This window comes from Pleuronectes platessa, chromosome 7, assembly GCF_947347685.1.
Source record: "Pleuronectes platessa chromosome 7, fPlePla1.1, whole genome shotgun sequence".
NCBI classification, from domain to species: domain Eukaryota; kingdom Metazoa; phylum Chordata; class Actinopteri; order Pleuronectiformes; family Pleuronectidae; genus Pleuronectes; species Pleuronectes platessa.
Window position 1 is genome coordinate 24,369,844 of NC_070632.1, and position 23,754 is coordinate 24,393,597.

General features: G+C 41.7%; 1 protein-coding gene and 1 long non-coding RNA gene across 2 annotated transcripts in view; both read right to left on the bottom strand.

Moving 5' to 3' along the window:
- LOC128444791 (NACHT, LRR and PYD domains-containing protein 12-like) overlaps nucleotides 1-15,567 on the bottom strand; it is a 41,134-nt gene extending 25,567 nt beyond the window's left edge. Inside the window, exons 1-9 of the mRNA XM_053427446.1 lie at nucleotides 15,442-15,567; nucleotides 13,852-13,961; nucleotides 13,660-13,677; nucleotides 13,192-13,311; nucleotides 12,511-12,747; nucleotides 10,516-12,333; nucleotides 9,699-9,872; nucleotides 9,023-9,199; nucleotides 8,696-8,754 (exon numbers count right to left, since the gene is read on the bottom strand). Coding sequence (XP_053283421.1) covers nucleotides 8,696-8,754; nucleotides 9,023-9,199; nucleotides 9,699-9,872; nucleotides 10,516-12,333; nucleotides 12,511-12,747; nucleotides 13,192-13,311; nucleotides 13,660-13,677; nucleotides 13,852-13,961; nucleotides 15,442-15,567 — 2,839 coding nt within the window. The remainder of the gene's footprint in view (nucleotides 1-8,695; nucleotides 8,755-9,022; nucleotides 9,200-9,698; nucleotides 9,873-10,515; nucleotides 12,334-12,510; nucleotides 12,748-13,191; nucleotides 13,312-13,659; nucleotides 13,678-13,851; nucleotides 13,962-15,441) is intronic.
- On the bottom strand, nucleotides 2,074-4,044 carry LOC128444912 (uncharacterized). The gene is made up of 3 exons (XR_008339202.1): nucleotides 3,922-4,044; nucleotides 3,331-3,513; nucleotides 2,074-2,710 (listed from the first exon to the last, which is right to left on the bottom strand). It is a non-coding gene; the product is annotated as an uncharacterized LOC128444912 (long non-coding RNA).
- Nucleotides 15,568-23,754: the final 8,187 nt, after the last annotated feature.

Here is a 23,754-nt window from a genome sequence, read left to right on the forward strand (position 1 = left end):
ATTCTGTAGAGAATGCCTCAGTAATGGAAGTCAGAAAATAACTTTCTTTATCTGAGGTTCCAGTCATTTATAGTCACAGCAAAGCACACAGGTCTGGTTGTCTAGGGACACCCATATCAAATTGTTTAAGATGTGTAACATCAAGTTTGTGTATCAGTGCAAAATACATACCGTCATTAGTCAAGAGTTCACTCTCTTGTTTACACTAAATTTAGGTGACCCAGATGTTTCACAATGCATCTGATAAGGTTTTATGAGAAACATTCTTAACATTAAAGAAATGAACACAGAGGATAGCAATAGATGTTTGACTCAAATCAGTAGCTGGTAATCAGCAGCCTGACTTTTTCAAACACATTAATACTACAATGAATGAGGCAGGGGTTATCTATCAGAAATCAACTATATCGTCACATTAGGTTTCTCTTGAGCTCATTGAAATTACCTTCACATTCCACTCACTGTCACCTGAACCATACTGTTGTTTCTGTATCTACAGTGACTTTTAGGAAAACATGTATAAAGCAATGTATAAACAATAATACATCTTATTTATATAGAGCTTTTCAAGAAGTGCAAGTACTTAACTGAGGGACAGCTCATACAAACAATATATATGTCTTAAATCCATGTGATGGGACAGCCTCACACTTGGATGTAAACCAATTTTAAAACACATTTACTTATACTGGAGATCTTTTAAATGAATGTCCCAGAAATGATTTCTGATAGATAACCCCTGCCTCATTCATTGTAGTATTAATGTGCTTGAATAAGTCAGGCTGCTGATTACCAGCTACTGATTTGAGCCAAACAGTTATTGCTATCCTCTGTGTTAATTTCTTTAATGTTAAGAATGTTTCTCATAAGACCTTATCAGATGCATTGTGAAACATCTGGGTCACCTAAATTTAGTGTAAACAAGAGAGTGAACTCTTGACTAATGACGGTATGTATTTTGCACTGATACACAAACTTGATGTTACACATCTTAAACAATATGATATGGGTGTCCCTAGACAACCAGACCTGTGTGCTTTGCTGTGACTATAAATGACTGGAACCTCAGATAAAGAAAGTTATTTTCTGACTTCAATTACTGAGGCATTCTCTACAGAATGTAATGTGCCCATTCTACTTCAGATCCATTGGATCATTGTGTGTTTATTTTGCTTAAAGCAGAGCATTCACTGCTTTAATGTAATCAGCATCTTATCTGCCAATATCATGGTGTAGAAGTGCAAGGAAATACCAATATGTTATGAACAATGTAATTTATTGTGCACAAACATTACATTAAGGCATCTGCTGGAAATGTTATGATCAACAATTCTCATGCAAAAAATACTTTAAAAACTACACAAATAGTGTTTTGGAGAGGGGGGTTTCAGAGGGAGGGGGCAGCTCTGGAGAAAGGTCTGTCAATCCAGGTCTGCTGCTTGGTGTGATGGAGACATGAGGTTAGCATCAGGAGCGGAGGTTGCAGGAGGGACCGTGTAGCTGAGGCACACCTGTACTGCTTCTCTTGAGAAGAACTGAAGGACACACAAACAAACCATAGTGTTAAATTATGAAGATGGTTCCCTCTGATTTTTTTGTTTTAAACATAAACGTCACACAGGCCGCTAAAAACTAAAAATGCTGAAGCTAACAGCTACCCAACAGCAAGCTAATGCCTTCCTAAGGCTGCCAGGGAGTAGCAAGAGTAGCATTGTAGCAAGAGAGTGTAGCTAATCACAGCCCTCACAGTTCTTCATCAGTGGAGAAGTACCTCGCCATGTTTTCATCTTCAGAGGAGTCATCCAAAGACTGTGCTGCTGTTCCGGAATATGTCAGGCCCGCAGCCCGCTGCAGCCTGCTGGGCTTGAACTCTGAGCACGCAGAGTAGGCCCTCACGTCCCGTCTCAGTAAATGCATCAGTCCTTCCTGAGAATATATGATAAAAAACAAAACGTCTCAATTGTGCGTTTGTACGTGTGTATGTATACATACGTACACACGTGTGTATGTATACATACGTACACACGTACAGGGCTTTCTTTTCTACAGAAATATTTTTCCTGAGTTGATGTCTCTGCTTATGCCATCTAGAATGTGAAACAAAATATATTTTAGCATAACTGTATGTTTTCGGATTGTCTAACTGTGTATTTGTGTTAAAGTCAAAAGGTCAAGGCCACACTGACCTCATCTTATGGTTTCAGTTGTCAAGAGATACAGTGTCATTTATATGAGAGAAAATATGTAGAAATATGTAGACGGACACTGCACTGGTTAGCGGAGTCATACAACGCAGTGCGGTAATTCTAGTGTAGTTTTTTTTTAATAAATGGGTTATCTTTTTTACAATCTACAAAAAGTTATCTATACATTTGGTCACAGAATGTTACACAAATAAATTGGCATTAAAGTTGGCATCTTGCTGTCTGGCCAGTCTGACGATGCAGCTGAAGCGTCCATCAAGGGCTTTCTGCAGGTAATTTGGATTGTTTGTTTCTTGTGAAGAGGAGAATAACATGAATTCATACCAATATCAGTTTACAATCAAACCTTTTTGTGTTAACCTTGTGTAAACAGAGTCAAAGGACATTGTACAACAATGACACACATTTTTCCACAGTACCTGTCGTTCACTACTGAAATTCTGACACCCATTACTGGACTGTGTCTTCCTGTAGAGTGGTGATGTTCTCAACGTTCTTTTCACAGTCTGTCAAAACAAAATTAGAGTTACAAATGTTAATGCCCCACAACCCATTGCAGATACGGTTTTATTAGCACACCACATCGGATCAAAACAAAACTGCAGTCTGTGAAACAAGCAGTTTTGGTAGATATAAGGGAAATGCTAATATTCCTGCATGAAACATATTCAGTCCCTTAAGCAAAAATAACAATGATGGCAGGCCGCAACCTCGATGCCTTCGTCTGCTTTGCTTACAGACTAGTTTGCGGAGTCTCGTGCTGCCGCCCACTGACCGATACATCATCGCTCTTTTCTGAAACTAATGAAGGCAAATTCACACATGTAGACAGAAATAAACAGTATAAATTAAAAGGTGTAAATATTGCTAACATTATGTTTGATGGGGGTCATCATTATACATAACAGAGGAAAACTTTGCACATGTATTCCTTAAATTTACTTGCCTTCCTGTGGAAAAAGTTGTTTTCCCAGTTAAACAATCACAGCAGGGAAGCATGATTGATCAAAATTCTTTCAGTGTGATATTAACTTGTATTTCAGCAAGCGTACTTTGGGGATGTAATAAAAATGTATATTTAGCACATTATATAAAATGGTGTATCTGGTATGTAACTTAAAAGTACCTCTTTAATGGTAGGATCATTTCTCTCCCTCATCTTACTTGTGGTACATGGATGATGGTAGTGGGCTCAACCCGGCTTCTCTTTCTCTCCAGGCTGCCCTTCCTGCTCTTCATCAAGCAAAACAAAGTGTTCGGTCCAAGTTGTTGACGTTAATGAAACTCCTGTAGCTTCACTTGGATCCTCCTTGATTAAAAAACAGAACATAGCAATTGTTTTATAAAATGAATCGCAACTCCATAACATGGAAACATTATTGTCATAGTGCATGCTATACATTAAACCAAACTGACCTGATATTGTGGAGTAATAGTAGAGAAATACACTCCTTATTAATCTAAAGCATTCATAAATCAAATTCATGTTTATATTTATATTGTAGCGTCCCTCAATGATTAGCTAAGCGTCTTGAACAGGTTTCAACAACAATGTATTCACCTCCCAGGTAGCACAGGCTACCGTGGGCTGAAGCATGTGGCTAACAATGGCGTATTAGCTGATGAACAGCGTCCATAGTGTGGATTGACGGACTCTTTCCGCACTCGGACTGTAAACCTAGATCGTAACGATCTTTAAAAACAATAAACTACTTACCTGACAGAAGGAAGATGACATCGTGGTCTTCCAAGCGCTCCGTGTTTATGACGTAGCGCTGAGTTAAAGGACTGGTTGTTTACAAATAGGGTTTTTACGACAGCCACACGTCATGTCCGCTCGCGCACTCGGTCCGGTCGCGCACTCGGGCCGGCCTCGGTATGAACAGACTCGCAGGATCCTTCTCATTAGAGATGTAATCTAGCCTCAAATATTACTATTATATAACAAGAATAACATTCACGATCACTGAAGGACACCACGCAGGGACTGTGATTTAAACACCAAGCTGCGCCGTGGTGGCATGGCAACCATCATAGCAACGATAAAAACATGCGTGATAACTATTAAAATATTTATCATAAGCACGAACTGGCTGAAGACTGTGGAAGCAAAGAGCACATTTCTCGCTAGAAATGGTGTCAGAATGTATTTTTATGCCCAAACTAAGTTACAAAATTATATGAAAAAAAACAAGGAATCTCCGCCATGTTTTCCTCTCCGCAGACGGGAGCTTGAGAGTCACGTGACGTGAGAACATGCCAATGCAAAACAATGGGAGGACTAAATGTTACCATCTCACAATCTGAGAGGCCAGATTGTGAGATGGTAACGTCGTTCCAAGTGGACCAACGTTGCCATTGAACGTTTTCTGATGAGACTGGGTTGCCCCTTAAGAAAAGAACAGGCGACCTCCAGTGGAGAATTTTACACGGCACCGTCGCCTCCAATGCTTTTATTTCTATTCTTAATCCCACCGTTTTAAGCAAGTGTCCATTTTGCGACCTGCGTGAGACTATTTATCACGTTTTTACTGAGTGCAAGAGACTGACAAGTTTCTTCGCTCTTTTAACTGCGGTTTTTAGTGATTTTAACGTCACTTTTACTGAGAAGGTTTTTATCATGGGAGCTGCCTACAACAAAGCAGATAAAGATAAGTGGCAGCTCCTGAACCACCTCTCAGCTGAGGCCAAGATGGCCATTTACATTAGTAGAAAAAACAGGGTAGAGAACAGGAACGGGCAGGAAGTGGGGCGGTGTGTGTGGTAAACCTCCGGGCCAGACTCCGACTCGAGTTCAGTTTTTACACAATGGTATCTGATCTCAAGTATTTGGTGTTTTAATGACATACTCTGCACCGTCACCAACAATGAGCTGTCCTTTCCACACTTTTTAACAGACTGAGTTTTTTAACAGAAGCACTTTTTTTATTTATTGAATAATGCTGTAAACAAGTGTTTTGTAAAATGAAGAATATGTAAATAAAGTGTTTGTGAAAAATCAAAATCTCTCTCTCTCTCTCCCCATCTCTGACCCATGCGTACAAACGTTTTGGAGACAGGAAAGTGGCGACGCAAACGTCAGGTGGCGAACTGAAGCAGATTCATCATTTACATTAAAACTAACAGTTTAGTTTCGCTTCGTACACTTCGCTTTTATTGTGATGGTTATGAAGTCGATGACAAACTTAGGATCATGTATTTAGTTAATAATGGACAGTGTGGGATAATGAATATTCACCATTTACCACGTGGGCCACTTTATATTAAACTTTACCCTAGAGCATCGCATGTTTGCCAAAAATAGCCCCACATTTGTTTTGGGATATTTGGGCCACATTAGTTATTGGTGGGCAGTTTTATCCATTTTCCATAAGAAGGCCAGAAGTGCCACATCACCGCCTGAAGTGGACCACAGCCGTATTATATCTGCGTCCCATCAGGTGATCACTGTACCAAAAAACCCACAATCACAAGGGCACAACAAAAAACAACATCTCCGATCCTGCTGAATAGGAGGCGCTACTGGATGTGATTTAGTCCTTTCCATAGTTTAACTTGTGTCATTATGTATTGTCGACGTCTTTGTAGTTTTTATGTTCATATGATCTTTAAAATGCTATCCACAATAAAAGTTGCATCGACGTGGATGCTTGGCCATTAAGACTTGATTCTGATATGTGTGACAGGAAGCTGAATTAAGTATAAAGTATAAAGTATATCCCATAAATGTGTTTGATGGAATTCTAATGGATCCTTTGGAGGACGTGTTGTTCACACTTTGTGTTTGGTCACGGTGACAACAGCCTGGTGCACAGCTCCATGAAGAGATGATGGTCTCACTCTGCTGCAAAGGAAGTGGACCTCAGAGCTTCAACATCTGCTGGACAGATGTTAGAGCAGCGTGTTCATGTACATGGCGTCACAGTCACATGTTACACTGAAACATGTGTGTTGAGGATCATCACAAAGTCACATGATGACCTCTCCACACAGTGAGAACTTGAGCCTGTCAGGAACTGACTCTGTCAAACATTTCTTATCCTGAAGTCACAAAGAACTGAGACGGGCTTGAAGATGAAGTGAAATCATCATGTTGAGACAAGTGTCTCTACGAAATATCACAAACTGCTCAACAAAACAGGCCCAAAATGTCCACTGTCTTCAGGACATCATCTCTCAGACACTTTCTGTCCCTTGTCTCTGCTGTGAACCTCCCATCATCAATTATTTCCCAACATGCAGCTGTTCCCAGAGGCCTGCTACAGTCTCCCCCTTGTGGTTGTTCTGAGGTGGTGGTCGAGAACGTACAACAAGAATCTTCATCTACGTTTTTATAAACGTTCTCGGGTCAGTTTTCCAATAAATATGGTAAAATGTTTATTAAACAGTTTCCTCAGAGACTTAAAGATGCTCTGCTCTTCATCGACTCTTCTTCATACTGTAAATGTCTCATTCACTTTTCTTCTGCTTGTTTCCATTATGTCAAACTGGTGATTTTGTTCTTTTAACCTGCACCAAGGATGAGATGTTTCCACCTGTTTGTTTGAAGAGTAAAGAAAAGAAGAGTCATGATTCCAGTGAAGTCGGTGGAAGGATGTTTATTGAGCATTAAAGGAGAGACAAGTAGAAACAAAACTTTTCTCTCTGAGATGTTTTTCTTCTCGTAACATCTGGTTTGTCACAGAGGAAATGATCCATGTGTTTGACTCATAGACTGAATATAAAGGCTTTGACTGGGATGTGCTGCTGTTATACTGCACTGCCACCTGTGGGTCAAAAGTAGAAAAGCCACCACCGCTCTGCACCTGATGCAGAAATTAAAAACGTCCCATTTTTAAGTCCAGAGTTTTGATCTTTTGTGTCAAAGACAAAACTCTGATTTTAAACTCAATGTGATTTCAATGTGTTTAACTTTGTGTTGAACTATATCAATTTGTGACGTGAATCCAGGAACTTTAACATCAGAAACAGACATATACACAGAATGTGGTTCTACACACATGGAGTAAATAAACACACAATCGGGGCAAGAAGGTTGCTGGTTTGAATCTGGTTCAGATGGGGTCTTCCTGTGTGGAGACTGCATGTTCTCCCCGTGTTTTCTCCAGGTGCCCTGGCTTCATCTCACAAACATATGCAGATTAGGGGTTGTATAGATTGGAGACTACACACAAGCTGCTGCTGCTTCAGCCTCTGGATCCTCAGGACACAGATCAGCCTTCGTCCACACACACTGTCCTCTTCACACTCACCTCCTAAAAGATCACTTCAATCTGTTGAGAAAAGAAGACATCAGTGTCACAGAGACTCACTTCATCAGCTGTGAGTAAGTGATGCAGCACATCCTGTAAGAGCAGCAGGGACTTCAGTCCTGTTCAGAGGTAGAGCAGCTTCCTCTCTGCTTCATGTTCACGTGTTGGAATGAACACGCTAAGAGCTCAGTGTGTGTCCTCTGCATGTCAAAGTGCAGAGTGGACACCTGAGAGGTGGATTTACTGCTGTTACAGGTGAAGCCATGTTTCACTGTGTGTTTAATGAACATCTTCTTCTGACAAACTGGGACAAGTTGAGATAGATGGACCTCAGCAGAGGTTCTGCTCTGTATAAAGAGCTCCTGGTTACCATGCTGATGAGGAGAGACTTCAGTCCCACTGATCTCAGAGCTGTGACAAAGATCCACCTGATCAGTTCTTCACTGATGAAGTGAGAGAACAAAGTGTCTCAGATCAGATGAAGACGACACCGTCTCTGTCCCTCGCGTGAGGCTGTCAGCTGTGGTCCAGCTTCATTTCCTGTTCACATGAAAACAAAAACAACTGTCGTCTTCACGTCAACTCGATCACATGATCCCAATCAGCTTGAGGCTCGTCTGATGGCTGACTGTTGTCTCTCTGTCCAACACTCTCACACTGTCTTTGAGGACACACACAGTCTCACTGTCTCTGAGGAAACACACTGTCTTTGAGGACACACACTGTCTCTGAGGACACACTGTGGTGGAAACCTCTGACATCACTATTTAATAGAAACACATGGACCTGTCTTCCGGAAGCTGACTGAGTGCATCTGGTGTTTTGGTGACAGGATGAGTCTGGAGAGATTGAGATGTTCTGGGTGAGTTAGAGATCAACTGAACCTACCAGACTTTGATTTCAATTTCCCTTATCCGTCCCTTTAAGGAGAGTGTGCACCACACAACAGTGTAGAGTCACTCTGGTCAGTGGGCGGAGCTTTTAAACGGGTTGATCTCCGACTTAACCTGGAGCAGGATAGCTGTTCATCAGAAGTTACCATGGTGATTTACCTTGTTAAGAAGTTGACGAGCTTCGTAGGACTGAAAAAACTAAACCTGAAGTTAACCTGATAACCACAAATCCTGCACAGACCCTGGACCTGTGATACTGACTGTGTTTAGTAAAATACTAATGAAAGCAGCCTGGACTGACTCCAAACATCTACTGACCTCACAGTCTCCAGTCGACAGGTTGAACTCTGCTCCAGGGAAGCCAGAGAAGAACAGCTGATCTCTGACAGACTGCAGCCCCACAACCTGAATAAAGAATAAAACTTTGAATTAAACTGAGTTCATGTGTGAAAATAACAGACACATATTTATGTGAACACAGACTCATAACAAGGAAGATAAATATGAAATCAGACATATTGGACTAAAAACGAGTCCTGATTCAGTAAGTAGCTGAAAATGTTAAATGTCACAAATTAATTAATTAATGTTAAATTATAATTAAATTAGATCAATTGTGTATAAATGCTGTATTATAGATATGAGATCTACAAAAGTCAGTCAGTGAACTGACCTCAGAGTCTCCAGTCGACAGTTTGGACTCTGTAGAAAACCACACAGCTCCTTCACTCCTGAGTCCTGCAGGTTGTCGTTGTAGCTCAGATCCAGTTCTCTCAGATGAGAGGGGTTTGACCTCAGAGCTGAAGTCAGATAAGAACAGCTGATCTCTGACAGTCTGCAGTGATTCAACCTGGATGAAGAAATATGAATATTTGAATGTGTCCTCCAGTTGTTTTTGATCGTCATCATATCAACACAGACTCTCAACATGCTGCTGACCTCATTCCAGTCTGTGACCTGAAGATAAATATCAGATCAGACATGTTGGAGCATTGTTTCATTCATCAGCTTCTTCTCTGTGTGTTGGTCACTGAGCAGGTTTGTGTAATTAAACACTGTTTAAAGTAGTGATGGCTCTAGACACTCACTTCCTGTTTGTTTTTAGACTTATCAACAGTCCAACGTGTTTCAATAAGAATGTGTCTTATTTTGAAAACCTGAGGAGGACGAGTGCTCGGCCTCAGTCCACATGTTATTTACTGACACTTTCTTAGTGATCAGTAGCAGGTGAGTGCAGGTGAATGGAGTTGATGAGGTGGACGTGAGTGACAGGCTGAGTGAGTGACATTTCAAATAAATAATGACCCAATAAGAAAGAAAGTCTGAAAAGTGAAGAAGGATTTAAGGACCTCAGAGTCTCCAGTCGACAGTTTGGACTCTCCAGTCCAGAACACAGCTGCTTCACTCTTGAATCCTGCAGGTTGTTGTCACTCAGATCCAGTTCTCTCAGATGTGAGGGGTCTGACTTCAGAGCTGTGGCCAAGACTTCCCAGTGAGTCTCTGAGAGTCCACAATCACAGAGTCTGTAATTAAAGAAAATATCAAATCTGTGAGAATTAAATCAGAAAACACAACATTCATACAAAACGTGAACATTTGACCCTCAACCTGGTAAATCCCCTCTTTGTTAAAAACTCCTGAAGAAAATCTTTTCAAATTTGGTTCATGCGTTCATTGAGACTAACAGAGGAACTCATTAGATTCAGGTGGTCAGGGTTCAAAGGTCAAGGTCACAGAACAGCTTCATGGCCTCTTGAACATGTTATCTCAAGCCTGTCTTTAGGGGACTCCTTCACATTTAGACCAAAAGATAAACGGATTCGATTTCAGTGGTCAAAGGTCAAAGGTTACAGTGACCTCATATTATTGTTAAGTAAACATGTCAGGAACCTGGAGGGACGGACACTGCACTGGTTCGTGGTGGCGTACAAACACAGGGTGGGAACTCACACACACACACACACACACACACACACACACACAAACACACACACACACACACACCCGCACACACATACTTCCTACTCAAAGAAAGGCTGTACTAACAGTGTTGACCACTGCAACACCATGCTGCCCAAAACAATGAGGATAATTTAACACTGAGTGTATTTGAAGAACGACTCATCTCCACTGAATGAACATGTTATTGATCATGTCTGGACTCACTTAGCCTTCCTGCAGTTCCTCAAAGCTGGGATCAGTCTTCGTCGACCCCTGTCTGATGTGTTGAACTTCTCCAGGTCCAACTCATCAAGAACCTCCTCTGACATCTGCAGCATGTAGGCCAGAGCTGAGCAGTGGATCTCAGAGAGTTTCTCCTCTGATCTGTTCTCTGACGTCAGGAACTGTTGCATCTGCTGATGAACTGAGTGGTCGTTCATCTCAGTCAGACAGTGGAAGATGTTGATGCTTCTGTCAGGAGAAATTTTATAACTCTCCATCTCCTTCAGGTTGTTGATGACTCTCTGGATGATCTCTGGATTGTTCTCTGTCTGACCCAGCAGGCCTCCTAAGACTCTCTGGTTGGACTCCAGACTGAGGCCGTGAAGGAAGCGAACAAACAGGTCCAGATGACCATTTGTACTGGTGAGGGATTTCTCCATGGTTCTCTCCAGGAAGTCATCCAGGGAGAAGGTACTGTCTGTGTCCACATCTGTTCTCAAGAAGTTGTTGAGTTCTTCTGTGTTCCTCTCGGTGTAACAGTGGAACATGTAGACTGCAGCCAGAAACTCCTGAACGCTCAGATGAACAAAGCAGTAGACTGATTTCTGGAAGATCACACACTCTCTTCTGAAGATCTCAGTACAAACTCCTGAGTACACCGAGGCCTCTGTGACATTAAGACCACACCGCTCCAGGTCTTCTTGGTAGAACATGATGTTTCCTTCCTCCAGATGTTTAAGTGCCAGCCTCCCCAGCTTCAGCAGAACGTCCCTGTCAGCCTCCGTCAGCTGCTGTGGAGTCGTCTCATGTCCCTCAGAGTACTTGTTGTTCTTCCTCTTTGTCTGAACCAGCAAGAAGTGTGAGTACAGGTCAGTCAGGGTCTTGGGCAGCTCTCCTCTCTGGTCTGTGGTCAACATGTGCTCCAGAACTGTAGCACTGATCCAGCAGAAGACTGGGATTTGACACATGATGTGGAGGCTCCTGGACGTCTTGATGTGTGAGATGATTCTGCTGCACAGCTCTTCATCACTGAATCTCCTCATGAAGTACTCCTCCTTCTGGGCGTTAGTGAAGCCTCGTACCTCTGTGACCCTGTCGACATATGCAGGAGAGATCTGATTGGCCGCTGCAGGTCTGGAGGTTATCCACACGAGAGCCGAGGGAAGCAGATTCCCCCGGATGAGGTTTGTCAGCAGCACGTTGACTGATGACCTCTGTGTGACATCAGATACAAGCTCCCTGTTGTTGAAGTCCAGAGAAGGTCTGCTTTCATCCAGGCCGTCAAAGATGAACAAAGGTTTACAGACAGCAAGCGTCTCTGCCGTGAGCTTCTGTAACGCTGGATGGAAAACACGGAGCAGCGTGAGAAGACTGTGCTGCTGGTCCTTCACCAGGTTCAGCTCCCTGAACGAAAGCACAGTCAGCAGACCCACATCTTGGTTTTCTAAACCCTCTGCCCAGTCCAGAGTGAACTTCTGCACCAAGAAGGTTTTTCCTACGCCAGCGACGCCGTTGGTCAGGACGACTCTGATGCTGCTCTGCTGGTCAGGGGAGGCTTTAAAGATGTCGTGACACTTGATGGGAGTGTCGTGGAGGCTCTTCATCTTGGAAGATGTCTCAAGCTGCCTCACCTCATGATGCATATTAACCTCTTCACTCTGTCCCTCTGTGATGTAGAGATCAATGTAGATCCTGTTGAGGAGGGTTCTACTTCCTGTTTCATCACTTCCTTCAGTCACATGTTCACATATCCTTCTCACACTGAACTTATGTTCATCTAAACCCTCCTGCAGACCAGGATCTGCTGAAACACAAGAAACACTGTCAGAGACACAGAATCTGAGAATCTGCTGATTGTTTTCATCAGAAACAGAAAAACTACAGAAAATAAAAGCTTTTTAACTTTTTTCTTTTAAAACGATGTTAAATGTTGATGCTGTAAGAAATAACAAAATAAAATCACATGTGCTGTGGTCAGAAGTGAAGACATCAGCAGACACATGTACAGTGCTGCTCTGACCGGCTGTCTGACCTCCAGCTCCTGTTCTGGATCTTTGTCCACACTGGGGACAGGAGGAGTCTCCTGAAGAGCCAGACTGGTCCCAGTATGAGGTGATGCACTGTCTGCAGAACCAGTGTCCACAGATGGTGGCGACTGGATCCTTCAGGACGTCCTTACACAAAGCACAGCAGGACGACTGCTCCTCCTCAGAAACATGACTCCTCTTCCTCTCCCTGTGAAGACATTTCCTGATAACTCACATGTCACAGTCACAGGTTGTCATTACTTCTGTCAAGGAGGTTTTGTTTTCACCCAGTATGTTTGTGTGTTGGTTGGTTCGTTAGTGGGATTATAAAAAACGGCAGATTACCAGTAAACTTGGTGGAAGGTTGGGTAAGGGTTAGGGTTGGGGAGTGTTCCTCTTTCACAGACATGTTCATAAGACTGATGTTTACCAGTGTGTGGAATTTGGTGCAGAGCCAAATCAAAATGAGTCTCTAGTGGATTTCAAAGTGGTTTCATTAGGAGCGTGTTGGTTCTTGGTGGAGGTCTGAGCTCTTTGAGTGATTCTGAGAGATTAGTCACCAACTTCAATGAAGCTGTGTCCTAAAGCAGGGGCCACACTACAGGAAACTAGATCCTCTTCAGAGCAGGTCACAGTAGAAACAGTCTCTTACTCTGTGTGTGAGGGTCCAGGTTCATTACTGAAGTGTAGAGGATAATCTTTGGACATGTCACTCTTCAGAGACAGACAGCTGGACCCTGGAGACTCTGCTCTCAGTCTGTGGTCCTGATATCTGCAAACACAAACATGTTTTTATTCAGAACATATCATTTACTGGTTCATTCTCTGAGGATTCAGTTTGGAGGTTCACATGTTTGCAGCAGGTCTCTTACATTGTGTGTGAGGGTCCAGGTTCATTACTGAAGTGTAGAGGATAATCTTTGGACATGTCACTCTTCAGAGACAGACAGCTGGACCCTGGAGACTCTGCTCTCAGTCTGTGGTCCTGACATCTGCAAACACAAACATGTTTTTATTCAGAACACATCATTTACTGGTTCATTCTCTGAGGATTCAGTTTGGAGGTTCACATGTTTGCAGCAGGTCTCTTACATTGTGTGTGAGGGTCCAGGTTCATTACTGAAGTGTAGAGGATAATCTTTGGACATGTCACTCTTCAGAGACAGACAGCTGGACCCTGGAGACTCTGCTCTCAGTCTGTGGTCCTGACATCTGCAAACACAAACATGTTTTTATTTAGAACACATCATTCACTGGTTCATTCTCTGAGGATTCAGTTTGGAGGTTCACATGTTTGCAGCAGGTCTCTTACATTGTGTGTGAGGGTCCAGGTTCATTACTGAAGTGTAGAGGATAATCTTTGGACATGTCACTCTTCAGAGACAGACAGCTGGACCCTGGAGACTCTGCTCTCAGTCTGTGGTCCTGACCTCTGCAAACGCAAACATGTTTTTATTCAGAAAACATCATTCACTGGTTCATTCTCTGAGGATTCAGTTTGGAGGTTCACATGTTTGCAGCAGGTCTCTTACTTATTTGTTGAGGGTCCAACTTTCCTAGGAATGTCCTCGTCCATGTTGCATCGGGCCGGCTGCGGCTCAGTTGTGGTTCAGGCCACGCTGCTCTTCTAGATATTCAAGGTCTGGACTAATTCCTTCTCATTCTGCGCTCAGTTTACAGAAGAACACAGTGAAATTACCTTTCACACCAGTTTCAATGTTTATCTGTTGAAAATGTCACAAACAACACTTGTGTGTTGCAAATAGCTCTCTCTCTCTCTCTCTCTCTCTCTCTCTCTCTCTCTCTCTCTCTCTCTCTCTCTCTCTCTCTCTCTCTCTCTCTCTCTCTTTCCAGACAGGTGACCTCAGGAAGCCTGCATTATTTTTGTATTAAAATATTAGTCAATCACTTGATTTATTCAGCCAGTTTCAACCATTTCACTGAGAACATTATTAAATGAATAATATGAATATATTTTTTTGGGGCATCAGCCAATAAGGGTGTGGAGGTGTACTATTGTACAAGTTCAATAATAAAGTTCCCTTTCAAGTAATATTGGTTTATGTCATTTGTAAATCCACCAATAAACCTGCATAGTCACAAACAAACGTTCAATAATATAATAATCCAATATTTTGGCAACTTGAGCATTTCCTAAGCCACACTCAGATTAATCAACTACATTAATTAATGATTACAAGCTTGTAAAAATGCAGGTGTCCCTCAACCCCCTGCCACTAAGAGAAGGAAACTCAACATCTAGTATCATGTTCACGTCATAAAGGCTGGAAATGAATTACAGAAATTTCTAGACAGTAACTCTGAGAGCAAATCAGTCAGCAGCTTGAAGCAGCACTCTGTATCTCCACTCAGTTCTATGGCTTTGTGCCCAAATGAAGGTCAAACACAAGCTCTTCAACTTTATAGTCACTTTAAAACTCACACAAAACCAGTATAAAGTGATATGTGTGTGTGTGTGTGTGTGTGTGTGTGTGTGTGTGTGTGTGTGTGTTTGTGTGCGTGTGTGTGTGTTTACCTGGCTCTGCAGGTCGATGTTCCTCACACCTCAGCCAGTGAGTCCAGAGCTTTACGGGGATCCACAGTGAAGACTCTCGACTGGTTGGTGACCACTGCTGTAACGTATGGTTGTGAAAACACGTTCTGTTATTAAACACTTGATGAACAGATGTGATGAAGATGAAAAGTGAAACTGTGAGTTAACTCTGTTAATTAGTCCTTTGAAGGCTCTTTGTTCCAGACCTGCTGTTCACATCTGTCTCTGGGATCCGATCACACGAAACCACGTCTGTCACCAGGTGTGAACTGACAAATGTTAGTGTGAACTGACAATCCGTGTGAGAGTGTAATAGTAAAACTTTCAGAAAGTTATGTTCACACTAACCTGCTCATTTTCCTTCCTTCTGCTCGTCCAGGTGAAAAAGGAGTCTGACCGCTCCTTGTTCTCATGCTTCTCCTCCCTGTTGAACCAGTTCACACTTGAAACCACCCAGTTCAAAGTCCAGTTCATGCCCATAAAAATTAACTGGTTCACAGTTCATGTTTTATTGTGATGGTTATGATGTCGATAGCAAACTTAGATTTAATATTAGATTAGATTCAACTTTATTGTCATTGCACAGGGTACAAGTACAGAGACAATGAAATGTAGTTTAGCATCTAGCCAGAAGTGCAGAAAAAGCATAAAAGTGCAGAGTATTTGCATATGTAAAGTGGAATATGTAAATAAATAAGATATGTCCATTTAGAAATAGAGATGGAATATGAAGAGTATTGATACATTAGTAGCAACAATAGAAGAAGGTAGTATAGATGACAAACTTAGGATCACGTCTTTAGTTAATAATGGACGGTGTGGGATCATGAATCCAGATGTTCACCTTAACACTGAGTCCTGACAGTGTGCGTCTCCTGGGACTGAGCCGTACAATGTGATTTTTCATGATGTTTAAATGAGCCTCATAAACTCTTGAATCAAACCAACACTCAAGTTACTTCATGTGCTGTGCGATTAGCAGACAGATGTTAACACTAAGTGTGACATGTTGAGATATCTATGTTTCTCTGTATTTTGTGATTATATTTTACCTATATCCTGTGAACAAATATTAGCTGTATAATCCATATAATCAATAATGCTACAACAGTTACTTTTAGTTAGAATGATGTATAATCTTTTTGACTCAGACGCAGGGTCAGGCCCAGAGCACGACCACAGAAAGAGCAGGTGTCAACCTGAATGTCAATCTGACCCAAAATACAATTCGGAGAAAAGTGTGTGATGGAAATTCATCTTGAGATTTGAAATAATGAAAGCACGGATGCTCAGAAAAGAGAGAGGACGTGCCAGAACTAATACAATAAGGTGCTTCATGAAATATGGTGAGAAAAAGATATGAAATCCTCCGGAAAAGTATTATCTGCTGGGTCTCTCCACTGTGGCAGGCTCCCTGTTTGCCAAGGCCACAGTGGTGGGACACCTGGTCAGTTGAAAGTGATGTGCTTGCAAAAAACTGCACTTTGAGGAAACAGTATACATCTGGCCAATAACTGGCCAGATGAATTCCCTCAAAGAAAAAGAACCGCCTCTGTGCCCACCCTGTGTCTGATTATATATACTGTGGACTTAGGATTGAACGGGGCTTCTTCTCGACATGATCCACTGAACCTGGTGACGTGTCCGGCAGAACCCCAGAGACTCTCTGTAAGTATTTCAGTGAATACAATAAATGTTCAATTTCCAGAACTTCATGTATAAGTGTCTAATTATTCCTTCTCAAATCCTGGATCAACAAACACGCTTGTCCAATCGCCGGAGGCGAGTTCAAGTTTAAAAGCCTGGCGACGACAAAATTGGTGACCCCGACGTGATCCAGTGAAGGAAAAAAGGACAGATCGTATTGACAATAAGAGGACATCTCGAGGATCTCTTTGTTCACAGTGAAAGACCGCGGTCAACATAAAACAGGTGAGCAGCGACCTTTTTATAACTAAAACGGCTGTGATTGGAAAAAATAACTAAATTAACTGTGAGCAAAGAGAAATACGAGATGTAAGTATATTAAGAGTGGAGTGAAGGAAATTGTAAGGGTCTGGGACCCTATGGTTTGAAACCATTTACATTTATTGAAAGGATTTGGGATCCTATGGCCAGGGGCCACACTGAGAAGTGTACGGAACACTGATAAAGTGGTGCACGGAGCACGCACTATAATTTAAAGGATTTGGGATCCTATGGCCAGGAGCCACATTGAGAAGTGTATGGAACACTGATAAAGTGGTGCACGGAGCAAGCACTATAATTTAAAGGATTTGGGATCCTATGGCCAGGGGCCACACTCATATCTGTGTCCGGAGTCAGATATGAAGTGAAAAAGGGAATCAGGGATTTCCTAGTCTGGGATTAAAGGGGAAAAGTGTGGGGTGGTTTCCTGTGACATCAAGGTAATTACGAACACAAAGAGTGTTTTGAGTCACAGTTCTGAAAGGGTATTGAGGGTTGGAATAGATATTGGCAGAATATTAATAGATTGTGGAAAAGTGTGTATTTTGGTTGTGTTAAACACCCAGAGAACGGGCGCTACTGAAACTATTTCTGTAGTAGAAGCTTCCTGTTCTGACCAAGTATACATGGCAATGCGTCCTCCACATCTAAGTTCTGCCAACAGTATTTGATAAAAATTGTGAAAAAAGTAGTTAAAGAAACAAACAAAATGACGACTACTAATGCAACATTCCAGGAGGTGATTCCTTTGGCCCTTTTGAAAGAAAATAAAATGTCGACCTGCCGTAATAAAATAGAGGCGGTCATTTTAAAAGCCATAGAACACTCTGTGGATCGTGACAAAGCCAGAAAAGAGGAACAGAAATAATTACACAGGTGGATTAAACAGGGCTGGATGATCCCAGTCATTTAAAAAAAAAAAAAAAAAACACTTCCCCCAATAACACATAGGCTGTCGGTACTAAAAGGGAAAGAATTACTGATATAATAATTATAAATTAATATTGATTATATAATATAGGGAGTTCTTTCTGAAAGAACTAGTGTGAATGAAAAAGTGTGTCTGTGAAAACGAGAGAGGAGGAGAGGAAAAAGAGTCAAGGTCAGCTTGCTGACTGAGACAGAGAGGGAAACGACTGACTGAGACACAGAAAAAACTGACTGAGACTGAGAGAAAACCGACTGACTGACAGAGGAGAGACAGAAATAATGCAAAAAACTAGACTAGAGGCTATACGCCTGCCATTTGATGTATGTTGTATGTATGGATGTGAGGGTAAACGTGTAAAGGACTTGCCAAAGAAAGTAAAAGAATGTTGACTGAAGGTTTGAGAGATTAACTAATGACGAGAAAGATAAAGCTATGTTTAGGAATAAGAAAGATCTATAGGAGTGAGATGTTTCAATTCAGTAATATCTTGCTCTGAGATGGATAATAGAATGTAAAACTTGAGTGGCAAAGAAAATAGGGGAAGAGAAGTGGGAATAGAACGTTTTTGTAAGTGCACAGGATGAAAGGAGGGAGATAAGAGTGTTTGGGAGTCGGAAAGCCATCTGGGAAAGGCCAGAATCCTTACAGGTTGCAACTGGCATTGAGACCATAAGGAGGCTTGGATGTTTGTTTGTCTGTTTGTTTGTTTTTACTATTGCTTCATTCAGAAGTAAAAAACTCCAAAAGAAATTGTTAAATTTACACTTTTGGTACCAATTTGTTATTTTGGATTTTTCCAATATATCCAATCCATTAGAGGAAAGGAGAAAAGGTTTTGGCCTCCAAATTATTACACAAAATCCAATCATTAAATAGTTTATTCTCATTTTTTAACTGACACAGCAGGGATAATAGGATACACCAGTTTAATATTTCAGACAATTTATTATTTGATTCTTAATATAACTTCAAGGATGAGTGATTAACCAAATCACATTAATGTGTCCTTTAAAAGTCCATTTCTAGGTACAGTTAATGTGCAATTTTTTTTTTTTTGGGGGGGGATTTTTCTTTCTCTGTTTTGTATTATTTTTGAGCCATTTTACATCTTTACAAAAGTGTAACCCTCATCTGTGGTTTTGTGACAATGAAGATGATAATTGTTTTTGTTTTGTAGTATGGAGAACTTGATTCTCTGATGCAATGAGCTCCGTGAAGCTAGACAGAGCTGATCTTGCTTTGCTCTGCTCAGGTTTGATGAGAAGAGGAAATGCTGTTCTATTTACTTGTATTTCTTAGAGCTGAAAATCATTCATGTGCTTTCTATATGAGCAAAATCAATCATATCATGATGAGAAATTCAAACTTTACTTTAAACTTAATTCTGTGCTGCCTAGAATTAGATTTTTTTTTTTTTTTTTTGGTTTCACCTGAAGTTGCTTTAATTCCACATTCAAATCATCCATTTAAGATTAAATAATCAAGACATGTTTAATCTATTTACAGTTGGCCTTTAAAATAGGAGTTTGATTCACCCTCCATGTAATTATTGTTAGACTCTTGCGACCTAAAAATAAATATGTTTCACCATTGAAAGAAGAATAAATCTTAATCCAATTAAAGGGACAGATGTCTAAAACACTTTAACTCATAGCGTGTTTCATCTTAAATGAAAAACACAAACTATAGTACAAGCCCCCTTGTTTACACACTTCATTGAATACCATATCAATAATTATATTTTAATTACTTTGCAACACTTTAACCTTTAAAGAACCAGAAGAAGGGAATTTCTTTTTGTGTGTTTTGTTTTACTAATTATCTTAACATCCAATGCTCCTAATTTGAAAGACGTTGTTAAGCTCTACTTTTTGTTTTTATTTTATCATAAAGGAAATTGTGACAGAATGACTTTTATTAATTTTGTTTTGTTTTGTTTCAGCTGTCTCACACATTTGTCCTTTGTATGTGATGCCTGTTTTACCACAGGGCAGTTTGACGTCAAAGCTTCTGAATTATGATGTAATGAAGCAGTCGATGACTTTTGGAAAATGGTTTGAACACAAATACTCAAATGCTGTTAAATTTGCTGCTTATTGAAATTCAGCTTGTTAATCATTTAATATTTCATGAAATGCCAAAGATTTCTGTCGCTTTTCTGCCACTTTTTGAATCTTTTATTTTTGAATGTCCACTTATTTGGCTATTACTCCTCAAAATTGTAAAGAAATTGTTGACCAAAAAAGATGGGTCTACCTGTATGTCTTGTTTTGATTATTTGTTTATTTTCCTTTTCAAATATAAGCTTATATAATTTACTGTAAACTCAGTTACGCACTGCAGCATATTAATCACTTTTCAGTTTGTTTTCCTTTCAATCTCTGGGATCTGGGCTCCATGTCTCCACAACCCCCTCCCATCCGGTGTCAACTCCACCTCCTCCACCCTGACCGACTACGCCCTGCGCCTGGCTTGTACAGTGCAAGCTTAAACACCTGGCCTGTAGGCGAGTATCAATTCCACGAAAGGATCTTTACAAGGCTGAGATCCAGATCACTGACTCTTAAAATTAAAAAAGCCTCACTGACAATTCTTGACAATTTTGTTCCTGGAGCAGATCTGACAGAAGCTGATATCTGAACAGCTTGCTCCTGTACCCTGTGTGGTCACATATAAACGAATGGCCCTGGATCTGCTACTGGCAGGAGAGGGTTATGTGTGTGCACTGCTATAGGAAGTTCTTAAAATAATTTTTTTTTTTCCAAACTGCCCCTGGTGGCTGGGTGACCAGTGCCCTCTCCACCTCTACGCACCATGACACAACATGGATGTAGACTCTGAAATTGCTGAATAGATCGCCACGGCTCTGATGAAGGATGCTGTGGAGCTGAAGCTGAGGAAGCTGAGGACGATGGAGATGACGATGCGACGATGATGATGATGTATGAGGACGGGTTTGCACTGGATGGGATGACGGTTGAGGGGTACATGAACTCCCCAGTAAGTGGTTCACACCATTAAATGGTGTGAAAAGAGGGATTGTTAGGGTTGAATAATTCTATATAGTGGGGGTCTGACTGAAACTATTTGCAACTAAAGGGGGGGTGGAAGCATGACCAGTTTGAGCCAGATATTAGGCCTTTATACAAATCATAACTAAATAACCTTTTCCTTCCTACTGTGTCATCTTGAAATTAGAATGTATGTGGGTCACAGTTCTGTTTCGTTGTTTTGGCTTAGTTGTTTCGAATTTCTGTACAAACAGAACATTTTAGCCGATATAGCAGGAACACGATAATACCTTTTCTCCAACAACAGTTTGGCCCTCATGGCATCAGCTGTGTCAAGGCCTTGAGAGTGTCTCCTGTTCACTTCCTTATTCCAAATGCCAAGAGGAGGGACTACACGTGCGCACTTTCGATGAGGAAGAACCAAGACCTACTGTTATAAAATCTTACAGACGCCGGCTGTTTGATGCGTTTTGATGTGCTGATGCGTTCTGCTGGGTCTCTGCCACTTCCCCCAGGCACACTACTGATACAGCCTGAAGTGCTAGTAACCTCTCAGAGCTACACCACACCCCCTCTCACACACTGATAAAGCGCTCCAGTTTCCCAAGTACGCACACAGACCTTGGGACACACTATAACTGATACAGCCTGAAGTGCTAGTAACCTCTCAGAGCTACACCACACCTCCTCTCATACACTGATAAAGATCTTCTCGGCGGGACCTGTGAACCGACGCCGGAGTTTTAACTTTGATTTCCTATTTTACTATTCATTTTAATCATTTAACAGAGTCCACAGTATTAGTTTTATTTTTACCTTTTGTGTTAAATTTTTCTATTCATTTTAAATCATTTAACAGAATCGATAGTGTTAAGTTTAATTTTGTTTCTTCTGTTTAATTTTCTCTGCATGTGTTTTAATAAAATATAAGGAAAAATGGAACCAAGACAAAGACCTTGGCATCCTTTCAGACACCCTGGGTTATGTGGGTTTAGGGGGATAGTACTGTTTTTGACCATTATCACTTTAGTGATTGTATTTCCTCTGCTATGGTTCGAAAAGAAACTAAACTCAAGCTCCACCACGTCCCCCACGACTCCAACTGCCGCCTCTCATATCACCCCCACCACCCCTTTCCTGACCAATCCTACTCGGCAATATCACAAACCAGAACATCACTCTCGGAGCAAGCGCTCTGGCTCCACCGCACCAAAGGTAAAAACCTGATCTAGACCCGGCACCACATCTAAGAATGAACCCATATGTCTTACGGTAGAAGGTAATGCACGCATCACATTTCAAATAGACGTGTGTCGGCATTTCGATTGTCCCACTTACAGATACGCACAATATTATGTAAATCCAGTCTCAATGAAAGGATGGGATTACACGGTCGCATATTCTGGCACAGACTGGGAGCCAAGGCCTTCGGCCTGGTTTTGTAAAAAAATAAAAAACCTGGTGGGACTAGCTCGGGGAGTGATCCAACCCCAAGAGGAGGGGGGATCATATCTGTTACTTACAGTCGATCTAACAAAACAAAACATCTCCCAAATCACACAACAAACTTGCTCAAGTTGGAAGTGTCGCGGGGAAAAGTACTCCTCCCTCTATCTGTCCCTAACGGCTTACGTCAAAGGTTATCCCTCAGTGGAACTCATGATAGAACAGACTTGGCCAGATGCGTCCACTCCCTCTAACACGACCTCTTTCTCACCTTTCATTGAACCCGTGCCCCAAGGAAGCGGTGTCCTGGCCTTCGTCACAGATGATCTGACCTATGATAACGTTCTTGGTTCAGAGACAGGGTATCACATGTCCAATACTTGGCTGTTGCTAGCCCAGGAAGCTGCTAGATCTTCCCCTTTTTCTGATTGTGTTGTGTGTTCCGGCCCCCGACCTGTGTTGCATATGGTTCCCACACCATTCGAATACACCAGTATAGGTACCACAGAACATGTATCTGAAGGCACTCCTGACATACACTGTCTATTGAACATAATGGGGAAACATGTTCCCTCACCCAGATGCAAACAGTATGACGACTGGTATCCCATGACCCCACAAAATGCCACACCACCATTCTTCAGTAATCGACTAGACAAAGGGGTTAATTTCACCTGTATAACCCGCTCCAAGGAAAGCCACCCAGCACGTTTAATGGGACACCTTAACCCTACTCACTGTCACACCATGCTCAATCTCACCAGCAACACCACAGCACTGTCTCTTACTGTGGCCCGCTCTGATGTCTGGTGGTATTGCGGAGGGAAGAAAGTGTTCGGCTGGCTTCCTCCGAATTGGTTCGGCACATGCGCGTTGGTTTCCTTTGTATCACCAATCTCTGTAATTCAAGCATCCAATGAAGTTCAAGCCGCGTTATCCCAAGCAGCCGACTTACACCCTAGGGCACGCAGATCAGTTGATGCTTTTTCCAGTAGTCCGGTGTATATGGATGCTATAGGAATTCCCCGGGGGGTCCCAGATGAGTATAAACTGGCAGATAACATTGCAGCAGGATTTGAGAGCATGCCTATCATTAGTGCTATGTTCCCAGTTACTCCCATCAAAAATGTCGACCGAATCAACTATCTCCACTATAACATCCAACGCTTGTCCAATTTCACCAGAGACGCAGTATCTGCGGTACACGAACAGCTGTCTGCCACCTCCTTGATGTCATTTCAAAATCGTGTAGCAGTTGATTTCCTTTTAGCAGAGAGAGGGGGTGTATGTGCTATGATAGGTGCA